Source organism: Corvus brachyrhynchos, unplaced genomic scaffold (assembly GCF_000691975.1).
Source record: "Corvus brachyrhynchos isolate BGI_N302 unplaced genomic scaffold, ASM69197v1 scaffold279, whole genome shotgun sequence".
NCBI lineage: Eukaryota > Metazoa > Chordata > Aves > Passeriformes > Corvidae > Corvus > Corvus brachyrhynchos.
The window spans coordinates 863,972-884,294 of NW_008246060.1; the positions used below are offsets into that span (position 1 = coordinate 863,972).

At 46.4% G+C, this 20,323-nt stretch overlaps 2 protein-coding genes across 2 annotated transcripts in view; one reads left to right on the forward strand and one right to left on the reverse strand.

The window, feature by feature from the left end:
- The window catches only part of TACR2 (tachykinin receptor 2), an 11,004-nt gene extending 4,104 nt beyond the window's left edge, over positions 1–6,900 (forward strand). Inside the window, exons 2-5 of the mRNA XM_008642866.2 lie at positions 513–707; positions 3,773–3,929; positions 4,570–4,766; positions 6,016–6,900. Of these exons, the coding sequence (XP_008641088.1) occupies positions 513–707; positions 3,773–3,929; positions 4,570–4,766; positions 6,016–6,211 (745 nt within the window). The 3' untranslated portion in view covers positions 6,212–6,900. The remainder of the gene's footprint in view (positions 1–512; positions 708–3,772; positions 3,930–4,569; positions 4,767–6,015) is intronic.
- A 1,699-nt stretch (positions 6,901–8,599) lies between these two features.
- Positions 8,600–20,323, reverse strand: part of HK1 (hexokinase 1) — a 35,836-nt gene continuing 24,112 nt past the window's right edge. Inside the window, exons 11-19 of the mRNA XM_017746364.1 lie at positions 20,045–20,239; positions 19,308–19,456; positions 19,088–19,207; positions 18,172–18,267; positions 17,303–17,402; positions 15,240–15,423; positions 13,326–13,481; positions 12,451–12,684; positions 8,600–11,737 (exon numbers count right to left, since the gene is read on the reverse strand). Of these exons, the coding sequence (XP_017601853.1) occupies positions 11,593–11,737; positions 12,451–12,684; positions 13,326–13,481; positions 15,240–15,423; positions 17,303–17,402; positions 18,172–18,267; positions 19,088–19,207; positions 19,308–19,456; positions 20,045–20,239 (1,379 nt within the window). The 3' untranslated portion in view covers positions 8,600–11,592. The remainder of the gene's footprint in view (positions 11,738–12,450; positions 12,685–13,325; positions 13,482–15,239; positions 15,424–17,302; positions 17,403–18,171; positions 18,268–19,087; positions 19,208–19,307; positions 19,457–20,044; positions 20,240–20,323) is intronic.

Genomic DNA, 20,323 nt, shown 5'->3' on the forward strand with positions numbered 1-20,323 from the left:
GATAGGATACTGGGAAGAAATTCTTCCCTGTGGGGGTGGGGAGGCCCTGGAACAGGGTGCCCAGAAAAGCTGTGGCTGTCCCATCCCTGGAAATGTCCAAGGCCAGGCTGGATGGGACTATGAGCAATCTGGTCTAGTGGAAGGTGTCCCTGCCCACGGCCAGGGGATTGGAACTAGGTGATCTTTAATGTCCCTTCCAATCCAAACCATTCTGGTATTCTGTGAAGAATTCCATAAAGGGAATGCTTGCAAAGACTATATGCAGAAGACGTAAAGGACTGCTTCCTCCTCACACCAGAAGCATCCATCCATGTGGGTTTGATGTATCCTGCCCTAAGACTTGCTATCATTCTCTTCAGAAAGAATTTAGTTCCTTATTATTTATGGCCTGGAGCCTATCAAAATGTCTGTATTGATAAAGCCCACTATGCTGTCCTGTGAGTTTTAACACTTGCTGCATTTGTTGTAAAGATTGCCAATTTCACTGTAAAAGCACTACATGTTTCTTGCAGGTACATGGCCATAATTCACCCCTTCAAGCCCAGGCTCTCTGCTGGAAGCACCAGAGTCATCATTGGGATAATCTGGCTGGTGGCATTCGGGCTCGCCTTTCCGCAGTGCTTCTACGCCGAGATCATGATGGACAATGGAACCATGAAATGCATCGTGGTCTGGCCTGATGACGTTGGATCCAAGCACCAGCTGACGTAAGAGAAGTGATAAAACTCCCAATTCAGGCAAAAGTTAACCAGGAAAATAATTTCATCTCCAAACTGTTGGTTATGAGGAGTGCTGGGAGAGAGAGCAGGGGGATGTGGGGCTGGGGCAGCCCATCTAAGCTCAATTTAAGCCAGCTGTGGAAAAAGCTGCCAGGTGATCATGGGTCAGGGTAATCCTGAACCTGCCATCCTCCCCTGCTTTGAAAACTGGTTATATTATCTAGAACCCCTACATACAGGGCTCAGGGAATTGAAAAGAAACCAGGGCAAAAAGTCTCTAAACAAGCAATAAATCCTGGTTTCAGAGATTCTGGATTTTCTTCCTCCATCAAGCAGGAGGAAACTGGGTATCTTTAATGCTGAAAAGTCACATATTAGTTAAAAATTATGCTGTTCTTTGTGGGGGTAAAAGGAAAATAAAACCCGAGAGCCGCATGTTTCAAACATCCTAAGGTTTTATAGACAGATTTATCTGGGTACACATCTGCGCTCCCGAAAGCTCCTAAGCCTCACAGCTATTTCCTCCTGCTTGAAAGCAAGATTGTTCAAACAGATGAAACAAGCCATGCCCCGCACTTAGGGGATCTGCTGTGATTACTCGTTATTCAAAGCACGCGATGCACGGAGCAGTTTGACAGCTTTATCAAGCAAAATATATTTATACAAAGTAGCAATGGAAGAACTGAGGAACAGCAACAAATCGATTAACAAAGTGGAAACAATTTTTCAAAACCAAAACCCGTTGTGAAGGCTTTTGCCCTGCTCCATGCACGTGGGACATTTTCCCACACTCAGTCTTCATCTCTGGCAGACAGCTGGATGCCTCCTCAACTTAGCTATTACCAAACTAACTGGTTTTCACACTAACATATGCCAGTTCCATGAGCTTTGTATAATTTTGGCCAAGCTGCAGCATATTCAGCCAGTGGTTGTCAGTTGTTCCCAGTTCAGCAAAGAGTAAAATCAGGCTCGAACCTCTCATGTTGGGTGATGCTCCTCCTGGGTGTCCTTGTTGGTACCCCTTGGCACAAGCTGGGGAACAGTGTGCGCCAGGCTCCTGTCAATTGAGGAGGAGGGAGAATAGATAAACACTAATATGTGAGTCACTGATGACTATTTCATTCAGATGAAAGGTGTGAGGTTTATTTCTCCCACATCCATGGCATGGAAAGGACTCAAATGAGTTCCCCAGCATGCTGACAAAATCCCTGTGGGCTGGAAAGGCTGGTCCTGAACATGGCAAATAGCAGGGCAGATTCTTTCTGGGATGTCCAGCTGAAGAGCAGCAGCTCCTGACCAGAATACATCACTCACTAGCTCTCTCTCTCTGAACAGCCTCAGATCCACAGGTTTTCATATCTTTCTAAGAAAGGAAGTTGGAAACACCGCTCCCCAGAAATCATACTGAGTGACAGGTTTGTTGGGACAGATGCCTGCAATACAGACCATGGAGAAAAATCCATGTGCAGCCATTCATATACTAGTCCAAATAACAAGGAAAAGAAGTATTAAGAAACTCAAAGAAAAACAAAAAAAAATTGAGAACTGGGTTCCTATGTTGACTGTGGGTCCTCTGAATCCTTTGCAGTTGACTAAAACCAACTTTCAAAATTTCTAGACTTCAGAACAAAGGAAGATCTTTTTCTGCAGGAAAAATGTGTTTAATTATGACAGAAACAAGTAAAAAAAAAATTTAAAAACCCAAAGAATGCACTACTGACTGCCAGTGCCTGAAAAATATTTGATATAAAGGATATAGAAGTTTAACCAGAGTAAAGAACCTTAACCACACAAGATTGGGTTTTTTTTTTTCTGGTAACAGGTTAACTTTGCAGCAAAGTAGTAAAGCTACAAGACTAAAAGTTTCTTTTTACATGTGCCCAAGCTTAGGCTCCCATCCTCCCTTCCTCCTCCCAGGATGGGAACCCTAAAAGGGCTTTGCTGCACTCCACACACAGTATTAGACCTTCAGAAGAGGCACCACTCTGCAGACAATAAGAAAAAGTGGAAGACGGGCAGGGACAAACTCACCACATTTCACAAATACAGTATTTTTCCTTATGCAGCCACCAGTCTGGTATTTGCAGCCACCCCGAGGAGCAGATACCCCTGTGGACCCAAACACTCATTCCAACAGTGCTCTGCAAAGCAGCTGACCCCCCTCACTAATGTCAGGAGTAACCCCAGAGCCTTGTCAGACTGAGAAAGACCACTTGCACCCACCCAGCCTTTTGGGGTCACTGCCAGCAGTGTATGCCACAGCCCTCCCGCCTAATCCTGCTTTTCACACTGTTTATGTTAATTTGACAGTTGCTGTAATGGAGTGAGCAGGTTGCTCCCTTCCCATAAATGGTGGTTGCTTAAACTAATCAGCCCCCAGCATGAGGGAACCGGCAGAAGTTTGTGGGGTGACATGGAAAACTGGAAAGGGCTGAGGTAAAATACAGCTGAAGGGGATGCCAGTGCTTTCAACTGGAGCAGTAACTGCGTAGCCTGTTGGTGATACATTAACCATGTGTGCTCACACAAATAAAAACAGCCAGCTACACAAATACAGGCAACATCCCTTCCTCACTGTCTGCATCTTTGTGCACCCTGTTAGCAGCCAGATACCTTCTGCAGTCCCTGATCCAGCTTTTTTTCACTCTTGCCACTACCACATTCATCAAGTTACTCTGTAGTTTTTGGACTATTCCTTTTCCATACCTGTGATTTAAGGGCTTGTACTTTTAGAGCTGTCTCTCTCTCCCGACTGCAGTGGGATAGCAAAGCTCAGTGCAGGTGGCCATGGACTGCAACCCTCTGCTAAAAGATAGGTGATGTTACCCTGTCTTGAAAGAGCAGTGAATCCAGCCCAAGGACTCCTCATCACACCACAAGAGAGAGATGAGCTTTTGCTGCTTACAGAAGTCCCTGTAGCAATAATTATAGGCAAAATTTCTTCTTTGTGGTTTTGTTACTAGAAGCCAGCATATATATCCAAAAGACAATTCCTGAAAGAGCCCTCCAAGAGCCATACTGACTGTGAAAATCTGCTTGTTCTTCTCTTTCAGGTATCACATTGCCGTGATTGTCTTGATTTATTTACTGCCTTTAATGGTGATGTTTGTTGCATACAGCATTATAGGAATTACTCTGTGGAGCAGCACGGCTCCAGGCAACCACCTGAACAGAGTCTGCTATGAACACCAAATTAATGCCAAAAAAAAGGTCAGAAGTGAAGCTTAAATATAATTAACCCCAGCACACTAGCCCTGCTAGTTCCAGTTCCAAAATGGAGTTTGTGTTTGATATGAAATCTTGTGGGATTGGGCATGAAAGGTTAACAAAATATTTTGGGTCCAGGGTAAAGGGCATCACCCTGCAAGTTTGAAAAAAATGGTCATTGCATGCACCAGCCAGCCTTCAAGGAAGAAAGACTCACAGCAACAGGCTGGCTGCCAGCAGCCCTTAGAGAGTAAAGTCTGGTGTCCAGTGAATCCACAGGTTGCAGGATAAACCAGGGTAAAACTCTGGACAGGGTGGAGCAGTCTCAGTATAACAGCTGATATCTCATTTCCCTGCACATCTCTCTGATGTAGCTACAAGCAGTTCCTCTACAGAGTCCACTCAGTGCACCAGGAAACATTTGCTTTAACCCCTCCCTGTTCCCATCACCAGGGCACTCCCTCCCTGTTCCCAGTTTTCATTACCAGGGCTGGTTTCTTTGCCACAACAGTCCGGGTCTACATTCTATACACTGCACTTTGGGAGAGCAAACCAGACTCAAAGTGAAACCAGCACTTCCCATTGTCCCAGCAAGCCCAGTCACCCAGAGCCCAGCAATAACCCCTTGCTTTTGTTTTCCTAGTTTGTGAAGACGATGGTGGTAGTGGTGATCATTTTTGCTGTCTGCTGGCTGCCCTATCACATATACTTCATCCTGGGGAGCTTCAAGGCAGACATCTACCAGCAGAAGTACATTCAGCAAGTGTATCTTGCAGTCTTCCTCCTTGCCATGAGCTCGACAATGTACAACCCCATCATATACTGCTGCCTGAACCAGAGGTGAGTAGTGTGCACACATATGCACAGAGAAAACTAAAATCTCAGCCTGAAAAAATGTGAATCTCTGGAGGTGAGAACAGCTGTGAATTTCAACTACAGTTCATAGGCCGAGTAGACAATTTATCCTCTGCTAATAACATGAGGTGGGATACCCTCTGAGTGAGGTTTTGACTCAGCCCTTAAGATTTTCTGTCTCCAAAAAAAAGCACAGACAGTAGGCATAGGATCAGCACAGCCACATTTTCACCCATTTCCACATGCAGACCATCCTACTTGCAAGGGAGGAATCTTTAATCCCTGCAATGCATCTGCTGAGCTAATGCTGGGCTGGCTCAGCCACCTGCTCCTCCCAGGTCGCCCCACCAGCACAGCCGTGAGCCCCCCATGCAGCCCTGGGCTCACCCCCATGGGAAGCAGGAGCAGCCCACGGGTGACCTATGAAGGTCCCATCGGGCCGTGTCACCATGAGGGAGCAGCTAGGGGAGCACAACCCCAGCGTGCCAAGAGATGTCCCTCTTGCTCTGCGCTGAGAGGGCTGCAGGATGCAGAGCGCAGGGAGCTGCTCTGGCTGCCCCGCGGATCTCCGTGCCAAATCCTGCATCCATAACTCCCATCTCTCTTCAGCCTCGCTGCATGCAGTGAGCTCCAAAGGTAATAAATGCTTATCAGCACATTTCCTGTGCAGTTTCACTGGGATTGCACCAGCCAAGTTTAACTCCAGAGCGGTGCTGCAAGGCTCACTCCTTTGAGCGCTTCAAACAGCATCCTTGCCTGTGAGCTTGCAAAAGAAGACAGTTTTGCAGCCTATTCACCCAAACTGCATTTAACAAGAAACACACAAACGTGTCTTCCCCCTCCTCTCTCAGAAAGCAGACAGCTTCCTCATTTAATTATTCATGGTTTTTTAAAAAGCTCCCAGTGGGTAAACACATGTATTTTCCTCAGATGCTCTGTATCTCACAAATGCTGTTACCAGCACGGTCAGCACCATCTACTGAGCACATCAAAGATCCTGCCATTTCACTGATCTTTTATGTTTACTTAAAATACATGGAAATCTGATCATAAACTCCCATTGCACCTCCCTCCACTGTTTTATGCATTTAGCTTTTCACTTCATTCCTTTGATTTCAGTAGAAATATTTATTTCCATAGTCATTCATAGGTAGAACCAAATAATGAGTTTGTTCATTCTCTGTGCAATTAGAAAGATCATTTCACCATTTAATTTCTTTTCTCACTTCTACAGGTTTCGGTCTGGCTTCAAGCTAGCCTTCCGGTGGTGTCCGTGCATAAAAGCAACAGAAAAAGACAAACTTAAACTTATGTCCCCATCTCTCTATCAGACAACTCACAGGAAGTCAAGAACAACAAGTTTCAACACAGAAACTCAGCTGAATGAGAAAGAGAAGACATCATTCACCCTCACCCGATTAACACTTTGATTTCCTGCTCCTGGTTCTGGCTCTATCCCCAAACACCATGCCAAGGCAGCAAATCTGCAGAAGCCTGAGCCTCTTTTTCTCTGGAGCAACTGTTTCCTACAGGACCTCTTTAGATGCCATCAGCATGAAAGGCAGTGTGTTGATAATACTTACATCCATGTAGGTCCAAATATCACCCAGCTATAAACTCATAAGTTTAGCCCTCCCTTACATCAACAGCTGCAATACAGAAAAGACATCATGCCCAGGAGGCCAAAAAATCAGTGGAGCAGATCTGAGGCAGGACCAATCAGTAGAATATAAATTATTCTCTTCTACATTGGGATCTCCTGATTTCTGTTCCACCAAGACACTTAAATTCAGAAAAGAGGCGATGAAGTAGAAAGGCTGGGGCTCACATGGCCCAGCTGGGATGGACCCCCGGGGCTGTGTGGGCAGCTAAGTCCCATGGCTCAGCAGCCCCAAGGCAGATAACATTGTGGACCAAAGCCTGTTTACAACAAAGGCAAATACTAACACATCCAGACTGAAAAACACAGCTTGCCCTCAAAATTTCCTGAATTCTGGGATTTTCATGCCTGCAATTTCACCAGCAGAGAGAAACAATTCCTTAAGACGTTGTCATTACATGGATTTCTACAACCTTGCCCCAAAATATGTTGTTGTCCTATTAAACTGTGCTCAAGTGACTCCTCCTTCACATTAATTGTGGTGCCTAATTTGGAGAGCAAGGCTCTCAGAAGAGTCAGTAGCCAGGGATACCCACTGGCTTGGTCAGGGCTCACGGATCCAATCAGAATCCACCTCCTTTACCTCCTTTTAGTACTAACAGCAGTGACCCATTGCTGTCTTTTTCCAGATAGTCCCTTCATCTTCCCAGACGTACCCCATATTTACCCTCACTGCTCTTCCTAGATACGAAAATAAAAGGCTGAAATCTGTCATCTTCCCAGCCTGAGGCATTATGTGCAGGCATGAAAAACAGGAGAAGCTGAAATATAAACATTATATGAGAGTAATACAGCATTTGATAGTGGTGTGATAAGTTAGCACCTCACAATCACCTTCACCTCTCATGACAGGGTTGTAAACAGTATCACAGAGCCATTAAAAAGCTCCTGTAATGTTGACAAGATCCAGTTATTTGAAATATTCTCCTTTGCTCTGTGAAAACCAAACTACAAAGTGCTGCCAGGCTTAAATTCTGCAGTAAATCCAGAGAAAAGGTTCATGGCTTGAACCAAAACAGTACTCAGGGATGTGATTTTCCCAAGCCTGTTCCAATACAGGAACCAGATGCATGTTCCTTCTCCACTTCTCCACCTCCCTGGCTCTGTGGAGACAATTATGTTATGCAACAAACTTGTCCCACTAATGGACAAGAGAGCACAGGCCCCTCTGAAAAGGTTCATCATTTTAAATCATTCCAGCAGGTAGTTCCTAGTCCAGATGTTACCCAGCCAGCCTTCTCCCCTGGCCAGCCTGCTCTTCCCACAGCTGCACTGCTGGTGTGTGAGCAGGGCAGAGGGAGAGCAGCAAGAGGCATTTACAGACAGCCACCACCAAGCCATTCTGCCAAAGGGATTGAGAACCGTTTGGGAGGGATATTCTGCCAGGCACACATTGCTGGGACCAGGCTAGACATGGCAAAGACTCCTGCTCTGAGGAACTGAAGGACCTTCTCACAGAGTTCAGTATTTGATACACATGAGCTGTACCTCCCCCTGCCCAGCCGGTGTGATTCTAAGGCCTTTAAACTCTGCAGCTTTCTAATGCAGAGCTTTTTAGACCAAACAGGCCTATCTTGAGCATCCCACCTTCCCCTCCCTCTTCCATCACACCTGAACAGCCACCCAGAGCCTATTCCAGATGCCCTGGTGTCACACATGTGCTGCCAGTGCATCCCCTGTGCAGTCCCTGACTGGCACTGATGTTCTCTGACAGCTCAAGGCATCTCTTTCTCTTGTTTGGAGCAGAAAGCAGAGGATGATTTCTTCATGTTGCAAAAGGAATTCTGTGTCCTGGAGGACTCACAGTGCAGATCCTGAGGTTTCATCCCATAGAAACAGCAATAGCTAAGGAAGCAGAGATACTCTGAGCCCTTGCTATGTGGAAGAAAAGGCAGCTCAAGGCAGGCTACCTTATTCCTGTGATACATGAGGCAACAGGAACACCATGCTCCATAGTAAGTACATGCAATTCTTCATATAAATATAGACAGGACTAAATACCATGCAGCAATAAAGACATCCAGGTCAGCAATAAATCCCTCCTCTGCATGCTTACTCGTGCTCTATGCAGCAAAGCAGTCCCTGCAGTCAGCAAAGAAAAACACTTGAAGAATCTCATTTTTATGGCAATGAAATGAACAAAAAGCACAGAACGGGGTTCAGAAGTTCAGAAACACTTTATTTTGCCTTCTGCTATTTTCTTAAGAAAACAAAACAAAACAAGGTCTGCTTATTTTAAAACCCATTCAAAAGGCTTCTGAGAGAACCCCAGAGGAGTAAGGAGCAGATGACATTACAACAGTGGTATGCAAATAGTCTTTTCCCCAGGAAATATAAGATTTTTGTGTTCATATTGCAGTAATTACAGCTTAACAGTTAAGAGGACTGTGATTTTATTCACCAAGCCTAAAAGCTTAAAGAAAGACATCTCAGTCATTGCTTGGATAACATTGGAGACATTTCTTCAGACAGTTATAGCTTGTGATTCACTTGGAACAGTTTCCTAGGGGTAAGAAGTAGTCTGGAAATGAAAATCCCACCAGGTCTCCCTTTGGAAAAGAACTGCCATGTCTTATCAAGTACATCAACTATGGTCCACGGTAGGAAAAGTTAGAAACACAAACTCACTCCCTATTTGTTATGAGCTGGATCCAATAAACAAAACGACCTATGCCAGCATCTCCAAAATTCACAGTCACCCTGAGACCAAGTTTAACTTCCACTTCTTGTTCACCCTCTATCCTGCACTGAGCCTGGCCCTCAGATGCCGAAGAGCTCCAAACCCAGGTCCCCAGGCACGGCTCACACCACCCCTACAGCACTGCCGACGGCAGGCACAAGATTTGCAAACCTTCAAGCAATTCAAATGCAACGTGTCCCCTGTGCCCAAAAGTTTCTCACCTTCTTCTGTCTCCTGTTTGGGGTCATAGCTGCACATCAAGGCTGTCAGAGATTATTCAAGCTGTAACATAAAATGGGTTATTGGAGAAGCACAGCTTCAGTGTATGAAAAAGGGGCTTTCATCTACAACTCCAACACAGGCTGTGCCAACCAGTGGTATATGAGCACCTGACACCAGGACTCTGCAGACATCAACCCTATGCACACAGGGAGCTCACAGACACGTTGTATCCATCACAAGCCTAATGTAACCACACCACCCTTGGTGCAGTGCCCCGAGGTTTTCCTGCACTGCAGATCCCCCTGCACAAGACAGGGCAGGAGGTGCACCCAGACAAGCTACACAGCCCCTAAGATTTGGGCACTGTCAGCGCTGTGCCTCTGCTGAACTACATTAGGAAACACGAGGCATGGGGACCTGTGTGAATCTGACCCCGAATGCCCGGGAATAAAAACACACACACAAAACACAGGCACCACTGGGATTAGGTTGCAGCTCTCCCTACACAATAGCTCTTCCCAAAGCACTAAGCCACCAGCCAACAGCACCTCTTCCAGAAAGAACCACTAAACACCAGTTAACGCACATCAAAAAAGTTTAATATTTTCACAAGTATCACGTAACACTAGTACCGGAGCTACTAGTGTGCAAAGTAAAAAGACCCTCTACCTTTGCAAAACCAGTTAGGCATGCAATTTTTCAGGTAGACACACACTTAAAGCTGCAATGACTGTTTGTGACTCACAGGTTACTTTACAACATTCACTCACAGTGCACCATAATGCATATTGAAATGTTATCGATAGGTAGGGCAATCCAAATCTTAGGGGAGTGGAACGAGAACAAAGAAGAGTAGCCTGCAAATTTCCATCTACTTTCTGCAGGAAAAGGCAGCAGGGAAAACCATGCGGACATCTCAAATTCATTTTTGGTAGAAGAGTGGGAATTAAGGACTATTGTGTGGTCTCCCTCTTTGCAGAAAGCGGTGTCACTTGCAAATGTTACTCGACATGTACCTTCCTAACTGCTTCTCAATTTAAGTGATACAACTGGTATGCAGATATAATAATGGCATCGACTGGACAGAGGACAGGGTACACCATGTGTAAATGATCCTTGCTGTTGCTTTCATCCTTGGAATAAGCTGCATCCAATTTTGGCTTTGTGGGCTTTTTATGCACCCGGGTCCTCAAAGGCAAGATCAAAACGCAACCCTCCTCTTCCTTTCTGCGCACTAACTCTAGCTGAGTGTTTGTGTTCTGAGTGACTGCTGGACAGTATTAAAGATTAAAGCTCTGTGTGGAAGCAAATACCCATTTAAGGCGAGAGACGGGAGTAGGCGCATCTGAGGGACGCAGTCGAGCTCCAGGTTCGATGGAAGGGCAGCTGCAGTGCCCTGACCCAGACTAACAAGAAGAGAGAGGAAATACTTTTTGTAAGAACCTAAAGAGAAGAATACAGCACAGCCGTGAAGGGACCATAGATCTACCGATTTCACAGGTCTGGAGATTTGGATTACCCCAGTCACCAACCACTTGGCTTTACTCTTTAGGGATTTCTCGCCGAAACGTGACAGATTTCGCCCAGTAATACAACACTACTCACATAAGCAATGGGGAATACCAGTGGAACCAGATCTGTGGGACAAGGGCATTTACTTTCACCATGACAAAAGAGGCAAGAAGGAAGCGAGTAAGTCGCGGTGTCAAGTCCCACTATAGAGTTACGTGCGTGCACAGTGCTGACACACCATAATGTGTTCACAACCGCTTTAGACGAAACAACAGCAGGTAGATATGCAGGAGGGAACTGTTGCTTCCCCTTCACTTAAAAGCATCAACACCCAGGTCTGGTGGTCAGCGTGCTGGCAGTGCGCTTAACAGGGATGCTGCAAAGAGCACGTTTGGTACGATGCAACGGTAGCTCTCAATGCACATCACTTGGGGGCAATTTCGTCTCAGACAACAACTGATTTTTGACAACTGCAGAAATTATAGACTGTTTTTTCCATGACCTACAGATGGGGAAGGTACCAACAAGGTGAGTAAGAAACATGCAGATTGGGGTCCAGAAACAGGAGATATTATTAACAGCACACATTCTATCTTGTATCCTATTTTTTTATGTCATTAGTTGTAATTTTCTTTTCCCCTGATAAAGCAGTGAGTTCTGGGTTTTTACCAGTTCTGACTATGCAGTCGCTGCTTTATGAGAAACACAAGACAGAATTGGGGCCAGGATTGTGGAATTCAGTTCTGCTCAGCCTCACGAAGCCTGCATCCCACCGCTGTGATGAGCGCTGCCCCTTTCCCGCTGCCGTCCTCCGACAGCAGGAAGGTCACGTCGCAGTTGGGTGCCAGGTCTTTGACTGTTTGGTGCATGATCCTCGAAAAGCTGTGAAAGGAAACAAGGGCAGTGGGTGAGGAAGGTCCTGCAGCACCTGTGGAGTGGAGCACTGCCACGGGCATTTGCACTGCATCCCCTTTCACTAGGGTAAGAACTAAAATACTGGAAACTAGGGTGGATTTGAAGCCTGGGAGCAGTAGGAGCTAAAGGAAAAAAGCACTTGCATCCCAGCCCTGCCTGCGTGAGGTTAACTGGGATCACTGATATCACAGGAAACGGAAAAGAACAGACCACATGAGCCACCTTCTTCCCACCCATCTGCCTCCATGCACACCAGAGGTGGGCACTAGTTCTCTTCTCCTGCCCCCAGCTCTTTTAGACTCCTGCCCTCACATGCATTGCTCTGCAGCAGCTCTTCTCCGCTGGACACTGAACAGAAACATCCTCTAAAGAGGTACCGGGCATTTCAGCACTGCTCTGTCATTGCCTGTCCAGAGCCAAGAGATCCTTCCCTTGCTATACAGCTTCCAATTCACTCAGCAAGCTGTGTCCCCTTCAGTTTGTCACCACCCCAAGAATCTTTCACAAGTCATTCTTGATACTCTCATTGCCCTTCAGAAAGCTCTAAGCCCCCTGATTAAGACTTTTTTTTTCCTGGCTCTTATCCCAGCAAGTGAGAGAGTCCAGTTTGGTGCGTCAAGAGGAAGGACGTACACGCAACACGCTACAGGCAAACGAATGCTGAGAAGGCAAATACTCACTGTGGGTGTAGTTTGTACAGGGTGCCATCCACACCAACCGTTATCTCCAGGTGCTCTAACCCTCTGTTCTCCCTGATTTTATCTACGATGGCAGCCATTCCAGCACCACACAGCTGAGCTGCTCGCCTTGACACTGCTCCGCAGACTGTCTTGACAATGATACTGTCATCACAGGTGCTGTTGAGCCCCAGCTGCTGGAGGATGGTTCGCACCTGCAGCAAGGCTAACCTGTCACTGTAGGAGGAAAACACGGTGTTACAGGTTTCCCTCAGTGAAGCCATAAACCCCACTGCACTGATGGCATGCATGGATCCATGCACCCACAGCAGGCAGCAGCCTCTACTGACAGCACAAGTGACCTCAGAGAATACAAATTCAGTCACCCTGCACTGTGCTGCAAGCAGCAACAGAGGCTCCAAGTCCAGCTCCACACTGTCTCCCCTTCTCTTTTTAATTACAACCTTGGGGGGTTTTTCCCCCGTGAAGCCTCAGAGACTGCTTTAAAATACAGAGTCCAAGCAATAAAAGCACAAAAACACCCAGTAAGCAGTGCTCACTCAGCTAGTGTTCATTCAATTCCACAATCGCAGCTAAACACACACAAGGGGCCCAGGAAAATGGCTTGATTTCCAAACAAGGAAATAAAATGATAGAGTGAGGGAATCCTTGACAGCCCTTCCCAGGGTTTAGAAGTGAGCATTGCTAGAAATTCAGTTGATGTTGTAAAGAATCCTCCTGCACACACAGACTGAAACAAAAATTATCTCTAGAGAAGCAAGCAATGCTCTCCAGCTGTCCCTCCCCTCCAGCAGTGTCACCAGACGAACACTACCACACTATTTCACTCCAAGCAGCCTCCCCTGCGGTGCTCTTACCTCTCAATCTGAGAAAGGAACTTGGTTTCAAAGATATGTCTGGTCTTCAGTGTCTCTGAAATCTGGCCTCGGAACAGGAAACCCCGTTTGGTGAAGTCGATCAAAATGTTGCGGACTATTTCCCCCAGGTACATCCCACTGATCATTTTCTCATACCTGCAAGGAAAGACAGCAGTCCAGCTCAGAGGGAACCTGCCCATGTTTGCAAAGGCAGCATCACAGATATGCTATCAGCCAGGTGTCCTACCCACAGAGGGCTGCAGGTAGCAGCGCTGAGCATTGCTCCTGAGACACTCCTTATCCTGTGCTAGAAAGGTCTGCCAGTGGAAGATATTTCTTCTCTCTAGCTTGATGCAAGACAGCAAGTGGGAAACTTGGGTCCTGTGTGCAGAGTTGGGGGCTGAGAGGGCTTCAAGACAGCTTGGTTCCTCCCTGTGGTTTTGGGACTACTGGTTTCCTACTGGAAACCAGGTGCTCAAATTAAATGAAGAGCATAAACCAACCCTGGACCACCAGCTTGCCAACTTGCAGGTCAGTGGTCCTGTGAACAGGCTGGGCATGCCTTTTTCCATCCTTTATCTTGCACAGGGCTGCTTTTGCAGCACGGGACTCCCTTAAAAACACTGCATTTGCAGTGACTGTACCTTATGGCTTCCCTGGAATTTTGCTGCATGGAGCCACTGAGCTTCTTCTGTTTCAAGATCTCAGTTGTGTTTTGCACTCCCTCCCTTCCAGCATCACTCTGGTTTGAATGGAGCATTTTGGGGTCTGTGAGTTGTGTCCTTACCAACAAGAACTGAACAGTTCGATTTCTTGAGAAGGACATTCAGTGATGAATCCTTTATTTCACCTCCTGAAGCTCTACAGCAGGGTTTGTGCCCTGGGTTGAGCAGAGCCCAGCGCACCATCCTGCTGGAAGCAGGCCATGCAGTCCATTTAATACCGTGAACTCTCTCAGGCTTGTACCCAGCAAGTGTCCTCCCTCTTGAGTACCTAACTATCTCTGGAACAAATTATTCCCCCTGGCAGTCTTCACTACTGCCTTTGGCTGCTTACTCCATGCCAACCCTGCTGCTGCATCAGGTTTGCTCCACGTCTGCCTCTCTGGGTCTGTTTGAGCCTCAGCTTCTATAGAGCTTCCCGTGGGACTTGCCAACTTGTCTGTATTCCTCAGGTTTTTGTGGACAGATTTACTCTAGTCACAAAATCTTTTTAAAGGCTCCTGGCATCAAAGCACTGCTGCAAAGAAATGGTGAAAAACTCTAGTCCTAGCAAGCAACAATCTCAGCCCAGTTTTATCAGTGCTGGGTACACACCTCCCTGTCAGCCTTTTCTTGAAGGGGACAGGGAAGCACTTGCCCAAACGCTGAGCCCAAAAAAGGGGACCAAACTCCAGGAGCAAGAAAGGCAGGTCCTCTAACATGACCTAGTCCATCCAGAAAATTGTCTGAAACAAGAGCTGGCGGCAACTTCTAGAGAGCTTCTGACTGCTTTACAGTGAGCAGTTCCAAGCTTTAACCAGCTGGTGTATGTTCAGGATTTCTACAGGCACAGTCCTCTAAAAAGAGCATTCAGCTAAAAGAGATTAACCTGAGACCCTGAGCAAAAGAATGACCAGCCATCTTATCCCCCCCTCAGTACAGCACAGGATGAGAAAAAGGGTCTCTTCATAATTTCAAGACTTTTGAAGCCCTCACCAAAAGCCCTGCTGTGGAGTCCCATGGCAGCAAATAAGTCACAAAAAAGCAGCGACCAGGAAAACCACAGAAAGAGGAGATCCCACAGGATAGCAGGACTGCAGTAATTTTCTACTCTTAACCTCTCCTTTCTCAACTGGGAGAAATCCAGTTCTCTCTTAAAAGCACTTAAGGCAGCCTGGCTTATATGCATAGCACACCATTTATCCTGCAGTACCTTTGCTTTCCAGCATTCAGTGAGAAGTCATCAACTGCTTTGTCATATATTGTCCTGATGTCGTCCAGGCACCCGTTATCCCCGAACGCTCCCCACTCCGTGTTCACACACATCCGCCCTTGCTCACCATCCACCATCTCTATGTTTCTCATCTCTTCCATGTAACAAGCATTGCTGCCCGTTCCTGAAAGAAACACACACTGAAATTATTCTTTGGTTGCAACAAAACAACACTAGAGCCAGCACCACAGCCCTGATAAACCTTCTGAGAGATCTCAAATGTGTTTTTTTTCTGAAAGAAGTAGCTGAATCATCATTTGAAACATCAGAAAAAAACCCAAACCCCCACTCTTCAATAATCCTAAACTGAAGGAGAACATTACTGCTGTGGTGCATTGCTCAGGGTGGCTCAGAGAGGAAGCTCACCCAGGCCAGCTGGCTGAGGGTCCCACACAAAACATCACATGCTTCTGACCCCAAAACTGCAAGAAGCAGACAGCTGGGTTTTGCAGCTCGGAACCACCTTCCACAAAGCCCATGGACCCACAGAATTCAGGGGAAAATGTGCTGAACTGAAAACCTCAGCAAGTTCTGAGGCAGCAGAGGTTTTACCAGCTGATTGCTTGGGGGGTTTTTCTGATTTTAACTGCTTATTTTCTCTGGCAGAAAGGTTACTCCCATGTTGAGATGAGGCAATATCTGATACTTCTTACAGGGGATCCTAAGGAATGTGGCTAAATGCTCCATGTACACAGAGGTCTTGTGGAGCAAAGCTTTATTAGCAAAGAGAGGCAGCTTTAGCTGCTAATCAGGGCAAAAGTTCTCTTGGAGTTACTTGAACTCATTTAATCCTGCATCCCATATTCTGTACCAGTTGCTACAGCAAGTCTGTTTTCTTCTGCCATTTTTTAGGGAATTATATCAATACAGTCTGAGCTAAAATAGATCCTCCCACAGTACGCCCCTGCTGCAGGAGAGCTGAGCCACAGCGCAGGGTTTGGCGGGGGGAATGTCTGGGTTTGCAGACTGAGAGCCAGGTTTGCAGGAACAAACCTGATCAAATCCAATTGCGGATTGCCACCAGCATCCAACCTCCCTCAGGTGCCATCAGCCAGGCAATCCAGGCAGGGCAGAGGGAGCTGTCAGAGCCCCGGAGCTTTCATTCCCATTATCCTAGATGTACCCAGGCCACCTCTGACCCCCTGCTCTGCACACAGACATGCTGGCTGCACAGCATATCTGGCAGGGCTGCAGCAGACGGTCCCCAGGGGATGTTCTCAGCACCCCAAGGACACGTTGTCCTTCCTGTAGGGAACTCTGATTCCTGAAAATGCCACCGATGGAGCTGCGCAGACACGGCTTCTTACCCACACTGCACTGTGCTGACTCATCCTGGACATTTTCCAACTGTCTGGAGGAGAAATTGGTGGCGTTTTATTTTCCTATAAGCCACCTCACAACTGAAAGCATTCTTAAAGCTTGCAGGTTCCTTGTCCCCTTCTCTCCCATGGAAAACTCATTTCTCTGGAGAGCTCTGGGAATTCACACTGCCCCGTGACTCAGGCTCCCCAAGCGTGGCATTTGCAAGGGCATCGGCAGTCGCCTGTGGAATTACTTCAGCTGTCTCACTGCCGGGAAGGGAGCTCTGCGTCACTGCACTCAGTCTATCAGAGCTCTCCACCACATGCCATTTGGGAATTGCGGCTGCACTTTGCACGTTTACTCTGAGACACCACATGCTTGAGGGAAGCTGTGGACCACCAGAACACCCCAGCAGGGAAACTCTTACAGGCTAAACTAACAGCAGCTCCAGGAGCCCACATCTGCTCTCCTCCCAAGCAGCACCATGACTTTACCAAATAAAACAGGCAGAATTTATTGAGCATCACAGCCTCTGCTTATCTCAACTGATTGTGGACAGAACCAAGTTGGCTGTTGAATTCTGCTCTCTTTTCCTCCTGGATATCCTAGGTTTATTTTCAGTTAGCCACAGGGATGCCTCCATGAGAATAGAGACAGATGTGTGGATGTGCTGTTTAATAAAATGCAGCTCTAACACATACCCACAATGAGTCCAATCTCACAGTTTGGATCTTCATAAGCACAAGTCATCATTGTGCCCACTGTATCATTCACCACAGCCACCACATCCAAGTCAAATTCCTTTGGGAAAGAGAAAATAGTAGTGAGAACTCTGGGCTAGGGGCAGTCCGTCACACCAAAGGGGACACGAAAGGAGCACACCAAAGGGGAGGCTGCCAAAACACCCTGGAAACAAACAACTGAAATTACCAGCCTAATTTCACACATGCAAAAATAGGAACCTTGTCTACCAGCAGGCAGCTAAGGTACATGCTCTACCTATGACAGACTGTCTTCAGAATGAAGTATATTCCTGGCTGTTCTCCTTGGCTTAGGTGTGTTTAAGCACACATCTTTTACACAGGCACATGGTATAAACATTCAATATCACAACAATTATGTAGCAATTCCAGTAACAAAGGTTTTAAGACTTCCTTTTCACTGGCTGGTAAAAACTGTGCAAAAGTAACATCCTCCTCAAGCTATTTTTCTTCCCTTCCTAGAAAGTTTTGGCTAGACTGGTTGAGGCTTTTTCAAGGTCAAGAAGAGGAGGAGAAAATTGTCCTTTAGGGTGCACTGAGGCGCATTCCTACAATCACCATTTTGAAAACTCCTGCTTTCTCCATGTGTGTCACAATTGCCACAGAGTTTGAAAGAAGCCTTGAAAGTTCAAGCAAATGTGAAAAGCTAGAAGCCTCTGGGGGAAAAAACAACCATCTGTGCAAGACAGGAGACAGCCCATGTCTACAAGGCACACAAATCCTTTGAGAGGGAGCCAGCTTGACCCACAAGGTCTGTCCATTCTGGAGAGGAGCAGAATGAGGAAAAAAAAAAAGAAAAGAAAAATCACCTCTCTTCTTTTAATTCCTTCTCTAAGCAAATATACCACATCTTCTCCCTCACAGTCTGTAGCTTTGAAGCCTTTTGTCCAATTGAGAAGGATACCCTAAAAAGCAAGAAAATAGGTTATCAAGTTGCTAGGACTCAGATGTTATTCTGTACACTTAACATTTCAAATGCTTTAGTGCGATGTTTTATGGAAGAGTCCCTGTGAAAAGGAATATCTCTTTAGTATGTGGAATTGTCATCTAAAACAACTAATTGTGATCGGGCTCTAAATTTCCAGAGCAATGCAACAAACTAAAAGAAATAAAAAAAGTGTGACAGGAACTCAAAAACCCAAAAGTGTTACAGAAATTATGCCTTTCATTAAAAAAATCCCAGCTAATAGGAAACTATTAACAGCTGCAGAGGTTGGGCTGGTGTAAATATGTGACAGTGAAGTTAAACATGTAAGTGAAAAGAACACAAGTCTATTTGTCAGGGATGTGCTTCAGGCCACACTGTCACCCTTAGGGTGACACAGCCCACAGATTCTGGTGCAACCACTCCATCCAGTGAGACAAGATCAGCTGGGAATAGGCGCTGGCAGCAGGGTTGGACTTTTGCTTACTGCTTGCAAAACCAGGGAAGTGTCACACACCAGCAGGTTTATACAGTTGGAAAAAATACAATGTCTTAAAGAAGGGATATGACCACCATGGAAAATTTAAATGCTCTTATCTGTCACAGTCACGGGCTGAGCAGCATTTGCATTACTACCCTTAAAGGAACTATTTATAGGAGCAGCTGCACTGGTCAGGGTCAGAGCATGAACCTTCCCCTTGTATGACCTTCCTGTAAGTGTCACGTGGATGACATGAAGGCAGAGAAATCAGGCCTGGCATAAGCACAAAAGCAGATTCAAAAGGTACTAAGGAACTTACAGCATCCAGACTGGTCTGCTTGCAAGGGAAGGAAAAGGTGAAGCCAAGAGGAAGACGTGCGCCTTTTATCCCCATATAATCCAGGAAGTCAGAAATGCAGGTAACGATGTGATCAAACAGCTTTAAAGAGAAAAGTCATAATATTTGAAGTTGTACATGTTATGTGCTCTTAAGGAGCTATTTAAAAAGCAGCAGTGCAGCCAAAGAGAAACACAAATACCTCTTCTCCTGTTCCCTGCATCACCTCTATGGGAATGGCATAGATCTTGTTGTGCATCTCAACTGTTCTCCTTTTACCGCTGCGGATTTTCACCAGCAAAACTCTGAAGTTTGTCCCTCCAAGGTCAAGTGCCAGAAAGTCTCCATTCTCTGTAAAAAAATATGTGTGTATATTTGAAGAACCACAAGTAAAATCTGAATAAATGCTTCTCTCAAAGTATTTTGATAGAAAATCTCCTAAAAACTCAGTTGGGAAGATCTTCATCAAAAGAGGACTTTAGATGCGGCTCTGATTATTCCAGCTTTCTTTTTTTTTTTTGTTTTATTTTTTGTTTTGTCTTCCTTTAAACCAACAAGCAAAAAAGGACCCACACGACTGTTCCAAGAGAAAGCTGAAATTTGGCCAGCCACCCTGAAATGTAAAGTACCCAAGTAGTGTGAACAGGGTTCATGTGGGTTTGGGTTTATGATCCCAGTTGTGGTTTTATGATCCCAGCTGTGCTTTTCTCAGCTCAAGCTGTGACTTTGCTGGCACCCTGAGGCAAGGACAGGGGGCCAGGCTGCCAGCAACCAGCACAGGCCAGCAGGGCCAGTGCTCAGCTCTCCTCCTTTGCACAGCTCAGGTTCTTCTTTGGTCGCACCAGATCTGCTCACCCTCCACCAAACCCCACACTGAGAGCCCGTTTCAGCGCCCTGTAGCTGAGCCAGTGTCCCCACTCCAGCAAAGGCACGCTCTACCTGTCCCATCCGGCGTGCTGCGGACGAAGGTGGGCAGCATCTTCACTTTGGCAGTCTCGTGAGTCTTCTTCTTCAGCCCCGCTTCCATCTCCGCCCTCATTCTCTTCTTCACCTGCAGCAGCTGCTCGTGGGTGAGCTTGAACTCAGCCAGGGTCTCGTCGATGAGGCGGCGCTGCTCCCCCTCCCTTTCCCCCTTTTTCCTCCATTTTCCCTAATTTTTCTCCCATTTCCCCCCATTTCCCCTGTATTTCCCCCATTTTCCCCCAGTTTCCCCCATTT